Source organism: Olea europaea, unplaced genomic scaffold, assembly GCF_002742605.1.
Source record: "Olea europaea var. sylvestris unplaced genomic scaffold, O_europaea_v1 scaffold5708, whole genome shotgun sequence".
NCBI lineage: Eukaryota > Viridiplantae > Streptophyta > Magnoliopsida > Lamiales > Oleaceae > Olea > Olea europaea.
Window position 1 is genome coordinate 1 of NW_019264045.1, and position 13,193 is coordinate 13,193.

At 33.6% G+C, this 13,193-nt stretch overlaps 1 protein-coding gene across 1 annotated transcript; it reads left to right on the forward strand.

Annotated features, from left to right (window-relative positions):
- The first annotated feature begins 9,988 nt into the window (after positions 1-9,988).
- Positions 9,989-11,808, forward strand: LOC111389216 (ankyrin repeat-containing protein BDA1-like). Its single transcript, XM_023014105.1, has 2 exons — positions 9,989-10,628; positions 10,856-11,808. The coding sequence occupies exons 1-2, from the start codon at positions 10,053-10,055 to the stop codon at positions 11,714-11,716; spliced, it is 1,437 nt and encodes a 478-aa protein (XP_022869873.1). The 5' UTR covers positions 9,989-10,052; the 3' UTR covers positions 11,717-11,808.
- Positions 11,809-13,193: the final 1,385 nt, after the last annotated feature.

The window sequence follows — 13,193 nt, forward strand, 5'->3', positions numbered from 1 at the left end:
GTGAACAAATCACAGATGTGGAAGTTTAGCCGTTGCTAAACACTGAGCTCAGATTTTTAACCTTTCAACAAAAAATACTTAAGTAGTGACTCTACCCATTTTCCTAGGTAACGTTTCCAGACATAAATTCATGTTCTCTACTCTGCTCATTCTCAAGTTCTCAACTCATCGAGATATTTGACCAATCAAATTAATCTCACCCATTGATGAATCAAAGAACAATTAAAATTGCGAAAAGATATACATAATCATGTCAAAGGATTCATATGAAATACACAGCGGTCAAGTGGAATTTAATTCTCTGCACGATCATGCTATAGAATTAAATTCAACACCTCGTCCATTCAATACACTCTAAGTGTACTAGTGTCACCTTTAACTATTTCTGTGATAAGGACAAATCACAAACCCGAATGGTGAATCGGTCAATACTACAACCTTCCAATATAAGGTGCCAACCCTTATACATAAATTGCGAACAAATTATTTATGATTAAAATATAAGTTGTGTCACACCGTACTTCTCAATGCAAGTACCCAACTTATATTATCACAAGTGATCATTGGCACATTAATTTGCATGCTCAATAAATAATACAATAAATAAAGTAAACATAATTTTATTCAACATTGAAAATTATTATTGTTATTTTTACATCAGCAAAACTATACTCTATAGGCACACAACCCAACACTTCTAACTCCATTTTTTGTACAACTTCAGTTAACCAATTTAAGCTAGAACCAGAAAAGTGGGCTGTTGTTAGAGCTATTTACGACCTTCCCATTGAGCAAGGTCATACAACCAGGTTATCGCAAATAGGAACTTTTTGTTAGCCATCAAATAATGGCCTAGAAAGGTAAAGTTCCTTCCATAGTTCTATTTGTGCCATCACATGCATAAGTGTTAATGCATCTACATTATTTGAGGATCAAGATGATAATAAAGTGTATGTCAAGCAAAACATCTCTTTCATGCGCCTTGGCAAGGCGAAGAAAAATAAGCCCCTTAGCTCTAGTATTAGACCTACAAGGTTTAGAGGGATGAGTTGAGCCACATCTTCCATTTGAAGCCAAAGAGATCACCGTTACCAAAGCTAAGGAGAAGAAGAATGGAAAAGAGAAGGAGACTCTGAAAGAGAAAATTATGAAGAGGTGGATGAATATCTCCAAAAAATACTAATCCACCCCTCCTCCAAAAAGACAACTCACTGTCAAGGAGTTTAGGAAAAATCACTGATGGTTGAGCCAATTTCAACCATAAAAATTATCAGACTAGATGAGGTCGAGGACCAAGAAGAAGGCCTAATAAAGAGCCGAAAAGGAAAAGAGCCTCTGGGGAAGGTTGCCATTGAGGGTAAAGGACAAAGCTATTTCGGGGGTTGTACTGAAGAATTGGACCCCACTTGCTTCAAGATGCTTACTACTGAAGTCCAACCAGCTGTACAGATATACCATAAGTACTAGACTGAAGGATGTTCAAAATATGTGGAGACTTGCAATTCAGTGGACATGATGGAGATGGGATTTGCCCTCCAGCTCACTCTAAGCTGCGAGCACTTCAACTATCAAGACAGTTAACTATATAATGTGTTTAATCATGTTCGGGCATTGTTTTTATCATACCCTTCTTCTCTTTGTTCATGTTTTTCCCGTCATTTTTCATATTTCCGACAATTTAAAATGTTATTCAATGCAATGAGTTAGAATCTAAACTAGCAACCATCAAATTTAAATAATAAAGACTTGTTAAAGCTTAATAAGTTTGATGTTACAAACTTCACATTCCAAATTTGGCTGCAACGTACACATACATTTGGAGTAAGGGTTGAGCTTAGGAAAATGTAAGAAAATGAACTTACTTGTTGGGGACGTCCCTTTATTAATGCGCATAGGAAAATGCAAGTAAGATCCCTACACCAACACTTCTTCAACGACGTTTGGCAGGTACTTGAGAACAAATACAAAAAATAAAAAATAAAAAATCGAGGAACGTGCCAAAAAAAAAATTAGTTCTAAATATTTTGATTTAAATTTTTGGATAATCATGTCCATGAATTGCAAGTGATTTTCAACAAGTTGAAAGCAGTAACGACTAACATTTTTTAGTCATTTCAAGTCCGGACCTATCATTGCGAAGTTTACTTTGACTTGGAAAGGATATTGTTGGATACATTTTAGGACAAATAGATTTTTCTTTATTTTATTTTTGTTTTAGTTAGATTGATCGATTTATCTACAACATTAGCTTTAGACGTGCCTTAATAAGAGTAATCGTACTTATCTCTTGATTTAATTCTTCCTCAATTTGAAGAAGCTTCTGAATCTATTCCAAAGAAAGCTCCTCGAAATTATGAAGAAGAGGTAGATATGTCATTTTTATAGAATATTTGATACGAGGAAACATAAAGTGAAGCGAATACAGAATTGATTAAAAATTGAGAGCATTCAGAGAAAGAATGCAAATGGCTTGGAACAGATACTAAGCATTTGTTTGTTGCCCGTTATATTATAATTCATTTTTTTATCCTTATACCACATATTCTTTAATAAAGATATATTACATGTAAACACAAGACTTTTCATTTATTTTTAACCAAAAATTCTCCAAAATAGTTACTATTCCAAAATCAAATTCTTATTATATAATGAGAGAATAATGTGGTCCAAATGGACACTAAAGTAATGGCCTGTCATTCATGGTTTTCTAATTGTTTCCTTGCACAATAGACATATCATGAAGTATACATCTTTCATGAACAACAAAGCTTCGTGCTCGTACACTTACTTGTCCTCCATTTAAATTTAGTTGAAATGCAAAGGGCAGTACAAACGGTGCAAAATTGCAGAGTCTAACGATAGGACTCTTTTGACACAAACATTAGGAGAAATTGCCCCCAAATTGTAGAATGGGAACATCATTTTCCCAGTAGGCTAACAAGGCAAATATTTTATTTCTCCAAAATCAAATTTTGAGGCCTATAACACTGACAGATATTTGCAACCAGTCACGATCAAATTGCAACTAATCTGTAATTATGTCGTATGGCGACTTGGTACTTGGATATCAATCATTCGATGCTCTGCCTACTCAGTAACCAAATTTTCCTCCTACTAAAGCAAATCTTCTAAGATGTTTCAAAATATGAACGACTTGCTTTGGAGTGAAAATGAGAACACATGATCAAAAATGGCACATTGACATTTTGAACGGCTAGGTGTCATTTCAATTAATTTCGTGTCCTTTTTACTCTATCCCTCATATTCAACTGATAATAAAAATATAACAATGTCTACCTCTTCTTCATAATTTCAAAGAATTTTCTTTGGATTAGATTCGGAAGCGTATTCGAATTGAGGAGGAATCAAATCACGAGATTAGAATCATTAACGCACATCAATGTGTAAAGACAATGTTATGGACAAAATCAACCAATTGAAAGAAAAAAAAAACAAAAAACAAAATAAAAGTAGAGAACAATTTAGAAAATCTATGTAAAACTACTCAATGCCATCAAACTGACTCTAATCCTATGATTCCGTTTGTTCATCATCTTCCCTTATCAGTAATCAAATTTAGTAGCTCACAGACATGACGTAGTGGTAAAGCAAGAGGGTTCTTTATGGAGTATGGGAGGTTCAAATCCTCTCGATAGTTAGAATACAACATTTATGTTAGAAGACGGATGTCCTATAGAGACAAAGTCATGGTGCGCTCTGTCACCCCTTCGGAGGTTCCGTCCACGTATCGTAGAGGGGGATTAGTAGGGAGGAAAAGTGATTCTTGAATGTCCGGCCCAAGTATATACAAGCTATGACTGCATTCGATTTACCCAAGTGACAAATTAGGGGGAAAGACTGCCACTCAGCACTAGTTGGACAAAGCTTGGATACTTGAGTCATCAAAACAACAACAACAACAATAATAATAATAATAATCAAATTTAGTACCTAGAACATTCACGGTTCTGGACAACATACTCCTACCATAAGATCCAAAAGATGGAGAAACGTTGTGATTGTGGATTATGACCTGGGAAGACTAATTGGACAATGAATCCAGCTATCCACTACCATCTAAGCGAATGATGATGATCATTGACGACAGATAGCATTATTCTTTAAAACATATATGTCACGTTAAACTAAATTAATCTAGATGAACAAATATAACGAAGAGAGCTACATTATGAAATTTATCCTATCTTTTTAAGTTCCATAGATTCCAACTTACTAAACATTTATCATTAGAATTGAGTGCATAAATTCATATATTGTTGAAAATTACAAAATATATATATATATATATATATATATATATATATATATATATATTATCATGATTAAATTCAAAATCTAAATAAATGCCTCCACGACCATCGCATATAGCAATTGCTTTTCCAGTCCATTTCCATAATGGCAACTTTTTGCATATTGTAGTGGTCTAAACATATGGCCAATTCTTATATAATATTAATCTCCACTGTATAATTAGGAATGCTTTCATGAATTTATTGAAATTGAATTCATTTGTATATCAATTTTAGTACTAATGATGCAAAAAATGCGAAGACGCAACTACCGACCTCGAGTCCTACTTTCAATAACCTAGTCCACGATTTATTAAACTTGGTCTCATTAATTACATACTGGGGAAAAGGGGGAAACTGTAGCAGCGGTCCATAACATTTTCGTTTTTTGCATATTTTATCCTAACCTTCATTTTGTACCAATAAAGGTCTCCTAACCTTTCATAAATATTCACCCAAGGTCTATCGGGACAGAAACCATCAAAAACACTATCAGTTGATCAGAAAAAATCCTTAGGTTATATAATTAATCAACACTGGTTTCTATCTCCAACTTAAATAAAGTATCTCTCTTTCTTTTTCCTCCACTTACATAAGCATCTTAATGAAGAAATAATTTTTGGATTCTTAGGACCCCCCAGGGCACATCCAAGTTGGCGGAACAATCACATTGGGGGGCTCTGGAACCAAGTGTGGAGAGTTCGATTCCTGGTTGGAGCAGCCAAGTGATGTAATAACCAGAGGAAGGGTTGGAGCAGCTTGGTGATGTAATAACCATGGAGGAGGGTCCCATTGGGGAAGAAGTAAAAGCCATGTGGGAACCTGGGAACCAATAAGGGCACAACTTGCGATTTACCTCCACTAGTCACTGAGGGGCCGGGGGCTAGAGGTCCAGGATTTAGTCCGGCTAAGCTGGGACACCTGGGTTATCAAAAAAAAAAAAAAAAAATCTCTGAACTCACAAAATATGATGTCATGTCCTCAAATCTCTGAACTCACAAAATATGATGTCATGTCCTCAAATCTCTGAACTCACAAAATATGATGTCATGTCCTCAAATCTCTGAACTCACAAAATATGATGTCATGTCCTCAAATCTCTGAACTCATCTTAAATCATTTTAAGATAATTGGAACAATACCCCCTTAATGTTTGCATGTTTTTGGAATACTCCATAAGTTTTCATTTTGGGGCAAAATCTCCTTGTATGATCCAAGCATTGCAAAATAACCCCTACAGTCTAAGTCCATAAGTTTAGCTGTTAAAAATAATAAAGAGAGCCAAAATCAGTAAAACCCCAAAGGGCAAATCCGTGTGACTACATCCTTTCTCTCCTTAAGGCACTATTTGTTTTTAAAAAAAAAAAAAAATACCAACTGCAGTAAATTGAAAACAGTCACTAATATAAACTCCAAACCGATGGCTACATCACCATCATCCAGTACCTTTTTTTAAGAGAAAAGTAACATTTGTACATGTATCCGTTGAATATTTTGTCTCATGGGATGGCTGAATGTTTACTAGCGTATATCTGCGCTTTGAAGTTTTTCAACCAGCAATAGATGTTCTCTCCACCACCTTAACTTAAGATAAACTTTTTTATAGTTCATTCAGTGTTGCCTTCTCTGCATGACTCTCATTAACTGAGACAAACGCCATATTCGTTAATTTTGTTTTGGTGTTTCGGAATTTTTAGACAAGGAAATTACTCAAAGAGTCTGATATAGAACAAGGATATGAACAAATGGATTTATCCTTTGAGATTTTATTGGTTTCAGCCCTCTGTATTGCTTTTAACGCCTAAACTAACTGATTTAGACGGTAGGAGGTATTCGACAATTTTTTTAGGAAGATCTAGGGGAGTTTTGCGCCGAAATGAAATGTTTGGGTATTCCATAAAATAGGTTAACATTAGGGGAGTATGATGTTAATTATCCTTTATTTCATTTATACGTTATGGATTTAAGTAATTTTTTAAAAACTAAAAAAAATATTAAAAATAATTAAACAAAAATGACACAAGTAAAAATATTTTAATCTCTGTCTCTCCTCACCCCACTCTTGCTCTGTCCCTGTTTCCTTCCTGTCCTACTTTTTGAAAATTATGAAGGGATGAGACAGAGAAGGGTCATCCTGGTCTGCCCTCTCTGTTACTTGGGGTCCATATAATAATGTAAATTCAACTTTTTTAGAAATTTTTCCAAGTAAATAATTTTTACAACTTTCAACGTAAATATGAGCACGGTCTATTTCTGTGTCTGCCAATAGCATTCTAGTACGAAGACTTGTTCGAAGTCTTCAAATATATCCAATGGACTTTTCAACCATCAGAAGAAAAATGCTAACGAAATCTTCTAATACGACATCATTCGTTTATGTCAAGAATCATACGAAGGATGTGAATGATCAATACAGGATTCGTTACTCTTAGATAGTAAGAGATGATGATCTATGTTTTATTCAATTAAGTAAATAATGAAATCCTTATCCAATGTGTGTTTTCGACTAATATCGACTTAGGAATGGAATGATAGGTATGATTGATAATCGAGATTGATAGATTCACATCTCGTAATTAATCTGATTACATTTACAAAATGATTATATTTAAAGGTAAACGTACTAGTTTGATTTTATTACACTTTTCGTTACATGTATTGCCCTGAAACATTACTAGATGTCAATCTGGGACAGTGAATATGAATTAATTAATCTATGTGAATTAATGATAAATTAAATACTTTTAATTTATTTTGATTAAATCAAAATACTAGTTCTTGATGTTAGACATCGTGATTAGAAACCTAATGGTCACACCCAAAGATGAGAAATAAAAAAATGATATTACTAATGAATTAACTGACAAGTATTGGATATTTGTGGAATTAATTAGATTGGCCAAGTTTAATTAATTGGAATAATAAAATATTGGGTCGACATGTTTAATGGGTGGGTCAAGCCCACATAAACATCTATTAATAACGAATTAGGATTTGAGGGATCATAATATACATTAATAATCTTACAAGCACAAGAAGAGATAAACCACAACCCCTCATTCTTGTTCCCTTCTATGGATTACCCATAGAAGCTATACAAATGGGAATGTTGTGATGGGCGGAGATCATGATTGTTCGTGTTTTAGGATTGCTAAAGAAGTTTGTAGAATTTACTAAAAATATAATTCGAAATACAATTTCTATCTAAATACAAAGAAGATACTTGATAGAAATTAAAATTATTTTAAATTTCGTAATGCATGTGTAAGTAAATTCTCAACGCAGCATTCATAATCCAAATCCATAACTTAATAACTTAATATATGATGGCTCATATAAAACTCGGCCAGTTTGAATGTTTTTCCCCATAATTCTATACGATCATTTTCTATTTACCAAACTCAAAATTGTAATTGTTAATTATTGATGAACTAATCTAAAATATCTGTAAAGTGTAAAAACATTTACTCTCTGAAAATTAAATTTTGAAATCAAATTTTTATTTACAAATTCGCAACTCCAAAACTGAAAATAATTAATGTAACGGCTCAAGTTTTAATATTTAAATCGATACCAAACAGGATGTATTCTTAATACATTAACAAAAAAAAAATAAAAAGTTTCTCCACCAATAAAACGTAATACAATTTTATACTTATAACCCAATTGGACATGTTTAAAATTTCTAATTAAAATTTTTATGAATTTTAAACTTAGAAATTGATTAAATAAAAAAATATATCCTATTAAACCTGATTATTTTTATTGTGTAATACAAGTCCTAGCACCAAGACAACACCACATCGCCAATCAACCAACGGCCCATTCTAACCTGTGAAGAGTAGGAAAAGGGTGAGTACATGGAAATACTCAGCAGGACACGAAAATAATGGTGCAATCCCGAATAAAAATATTAGATCATGCATAAAAACATCATACTTTGATTGATAATAAGGATTGTTGGAAAAGACACAAGAAATTCACGTTCTCAATTCTTTAATTTCAGCCTACTACCAGCCGGTATCTATGTTTTCTCTTTTCTTTTCCCTCTTTAGAATAGATAATGATTTCTTTTGAATTGTATTTGAAGTTAAAAGGGGAAATTAAATTTTTGATAGGCCAAAAATATGCATGATGCCGTGATTTCTACCCACAAAAGTTTCCATCCGGAAATCCAAGAAATCAAAAAAATCCATTTCCTTTCCTATCCAATCTACACATGACAAAACCATCCCCCACCAAGCCCCAAAATCAAAGCAACAAAACAAGTTTGATTTTATCATACCATGTGCCACTTCTCGTCACATGTACTGCCTTGAGACATTACGAGATGTCAATTTCGGACGATGAATATGAATTAATTAATGTATGTGAATTAATGATAAATTAAAAGTATATCTCATTTTAATTAAATCAAAATACTAGTTCATGCCATTAGGTATCATGATTAGGAACCTAATGATCACATAAAAAAATGAAAACTAAATTATAGCTAATGAATTAACTGAAAAGTATTGGACATTTGTAGAATTAATTAGATTAATTAACTTATTGGCTATGTCTAATTAATTGAATTGATATAATATGGGGTCGACATGTTTAATGGGTGGGTCAAGCCCACTTAGAACATCTATTAATAACATGTTAGGATTTGAGAGATCATAATATACATTAATAATCTTACTAGCACAAGAAGAGATAAACCACAATTCCTCATTCTTGTTTCGTCGTATGGATTACCATTAGAGGATAGACAAAATTGGATAGTTGTGATGTGGGGAGATCATGATTGTTTGTGTTCCAGGATTGTTAAAGAAGTTTGTAGAATTTACTAAAAATATAATTCAAATTACAATTTCTATCGAAACACACGAAGATACTTGGTAGAAATTAAAATTATTTTAAATTTCTCAATGCACATGTAAGTAAATTCTCAACGTAGAATTCATAATCCAAATCCATCATTCCTAAGACATTCGCTTAATAACTTAAAATAAGAGGGCTCATATAAAACTCAGCCAACTTGAATGTTTTTTCCCCATAATTCTATAGCATCAATTTCCATTTAACAAGTTCAAAATTGCAATTATTAATTATTATTATTTGCTGCTGTCCATTTTTGACTTTGGGTTTTGGTGGGACGACCAACTTGCATTAATGGCTTGAATCTATGATGTTGGTGTTGAATGGTGAAAGAAAAGTGGTTATTCACGTGATTGCAAAAGTGGGAGCGTGTGTGAGCAACATGGACAAACACATATAATCTTTTGCATTGGATGATCAGTGGGTATCAATCCTCCATTTTGCAAGAATCACGCCCAGATAGCCTCTAGAAGTATGATGAAAATTAAAATTTTTAATTTTGTAAGGTTGAAATGTACATCCTTTCCAGTTCCACTTTCTGAGAATTCTGAAGGGATGAGACAGCGTAGGGCCAGCGTGGTCCATCCTATTCAATGACTTGAGGTCCATATAATAATATAAGTTCAACATCTTGTAGAATTTTGTCCAAATAATTAATTTTTATAACTTCGAATGTAAATATGAACACAGTCTATTTCTTATATGTATATGTCTGCCAATTGCATTAGAGTTCGAAGTCTTCTAAAATATCCAATGGACTTTTTAACCGTTGGAAGAAAAATGCTATATGTATTCTTTAAATAGTGACTGACAACGGCCTTCATTGGAATCATTTATAAATATGAAAAATCTTGACAGGTTCTCGCAATAGGGTAGGAGATGGAGACATTGGAAAATATGCTTTTTGAAGCAGCAGCTGAGGGAAATGTGAATTCTTTGAAGAAGCTGCTTCAAGAAGATCCAATAATTCTTGATAGAGTTATAGTTAATAGTTACTCTGATACTCCTTTGCACGTAGCAGCAATATTGGGACATATCGATTTCGTGAAGGAAATCTTAAGACGAAGACCTGAATTTGCACGAGAATTGAATTTATGCCGATCATCGCCTCTTCATTTGGCATCTGCTAAAGGTTATATCGAGGTAGTTAGAGTGTTGTTATCAGCTGATCCTCGAATGTGCCTAGCTCGAGATAGTAATGGGCTGACGCCTCTCCATCTGGCAGCCATCAAAGGCCGGATTGAAGTTGTGAAAGAGTTGGTTCAAGCAAATCGTGATGCAGCTCAAGTGATCGTGGGTCAAGGGCAGACTATTCTGCATTTGTGTGTGAAGTACTATCAGATTGAGGCCTTAAAGCACTTGGTGAATACCATTAGAGATCAAGATTTCACAAATTGTAAAGATAGTGATGGAAACACTATCTTACACTTGGCAGTAGCTGATAAACAAGTTGAGGTATGCCAATAGCTCTATTTTCATACTTGAATTCAGCCAAACCCATTTTTCTTCATTTTAATTTTGAGAAAAAACCGAACTTTTCGTGTCACATGTTTATAAATGGAATTAACCATTTGGTAGGGAGGATTTAGAATCGAAAAAAAAAGAGAAGCTATAATATTCTTTTGTATAATGTCAAAATATTGTATACCAAACACGTATTAAATATTTTTAAATGTCTCCAGACAGTTAACTTTTTGCATGTGGAGTCTACAATAGAAGTTAATGCTCAGAATCTTCGTGGAATGACAGCAATGGATGTTTTGATCCGTAGTCAAACAGATTTGAGGGATGAAGAAATTGAAGAATCTCTGAAACGTGCTGGAGCATTTGCATCAATGGAAAACAATTCATTAGTCCAAATTAATCATAACATAACTAGTCCAGGCTCGAATTTGTCCTATGAACACCGAGATTTGTCCTCAAATGTGAAAAAGAATGGTAGAGAAAAGATGACTAAACAGAAAGATGATTGGTTGGAGAAAAAACAAAGTGCATTAATGGTAGTGGCTTCTTTGATTGCAACCATGGCATTTCAAGTTGGAATCAACCCTTCGAGTGGAGTATGGCTGGATAATTATAAGGTTGAATCACAAGGTCATACTATATCAGTATCCGATTCTCACAAGGCTGGAGAATCCATTTTCGCTCATAATCATCCAGAGGATTATAGACAGTTCTTGATTGCTAATACAGCAAGACTCATTGCATCACTCAGTATCATATTGTTGTTGATGAGTGGTTTACCTCTAAAGAGGAGAATATTTATGTGGATTTTGATGGTGATCACTTGGATTGCAGTTACAGCAGTTGCAATGACTTATCTCTTTTCAATATCTGTTATAACACCAGAGAAAGAGAGAGAAAAACAAACAATTATAATTTTGATTGGGTTATCAGTTTATATATGGCTTGGCCTCATGGTTCTCCTACTCATTGGACACACGATTCGATTGCTAATCAAGATGGTACGTAAGTTAATAAAATGTTTGAGCCCGAAAGAAAGGATTCAGGGTTCGGGAATTACAAGTCATAGCACTATTTAAGGTGTTGTTATGTTATGTCTAGTAAGTTGGAGTATGATGTTGAATGCTTCTAAAATTCAAATAAAAAATAAAGTCCTGCTTATTTTAGTTTCTGATCATGTTCTATACTATAAATAGGAAAATGCCTTGAATGCTTGCACTATAAATATTTATTGTATGACGATGTTGTAATTTTGCTCCGATTATTGCTTATCAGATATAATCTGCGTAATACATAAATATAATCTTATTCTAATTCTTTAATTGTATATAATTTCTCCCCATGTGTTCAGTCATCTTAATTGAAAAATTTAGCTATTAAAGAATTAGCACACTTAGTTATTTAACCTTATTTTAAGACATGGACAGAGGTAGTCTTGAGGGTGCACCAATTGAGTGACCGCAATGAGCCTCACGTTGAATGACACCAAAAAGACAAATAATGATTATTATTTAGCATTATTATTTTTTGTTCCTAATTGCGTATCATACCAAGACATTTTTATTGAAGCATGGAGAAAGGATTCAAATAGTTTAGGCTCCTTTGTAGCTAATTTCGGTGAGTAGTGCTTAACAATTTTCATTTATGGATTATAGGCATTTGGCTTGGTGTGATAAGCAATTGCATAAGGCACTAAAGCTAAGAATAATGTGACTGACTAGTTATATAATTTTCTTAAATAGTAACTTGCCTTAAATAATGTGAGGGGTAAGGGATGAGAGGAAAAAGTATCATGTCTTAAATATAATTTTCTTGATTCCTAAAATCTGGGATTTTGTTTCATTATCACTGCTTTGTGGTATGTGTTGCAGAATCTCTCTTCAAAGATCTTGAAATCTGTGATTTTCAGACTTAGTCCAATGTATCTTTCTCTACCAATAACCAATCCAATCGATGTCAAACCACAATCAATCTAGTTCTCCTTGGTTGCTATTCAATCTTACCTATGTAAGACAAGAAATGATGATGAATTGTGGGCATAAAGGCTAGGAGAAGACACCACAAATGTATACTATGAAGGAACCACCAATTGCACACGTAAACAAACGTTTTGGACACCTCTAGAGGCTATTTTTCACGCACAAAAGGGGGCCGTTGGGATTCCTTGATTTCTCTCTCAAAACCTTTCAAAACATCACAAGAAAGTGGCTAGGGTTATAGCCATATATATATACTCTAGGTTTAGGCTTTAAGTTGGACCATTAAATAGGTAAACAGGCCAAGATTCAAGCCATCCAATAGGGAATAGAATTGAGTTAGGTGTAGCTCATGGGCTTGGTTGTTGGACTTATTTCATTCATCGACCTATCCTAATGAAATAATATTAACCCACGTTAACATCATAATTCGAGATTTATTGGGTATCAAAAACCCAACAGTATGTGGATCTTTTCAATGCCCATTAAAATCTTACGATAATGGCAACTTATATTCTTTTCAAGTTTGATATGTACATCTTGATAAACTAGAAAAAGCGATTGATGAATTCTAGTTATT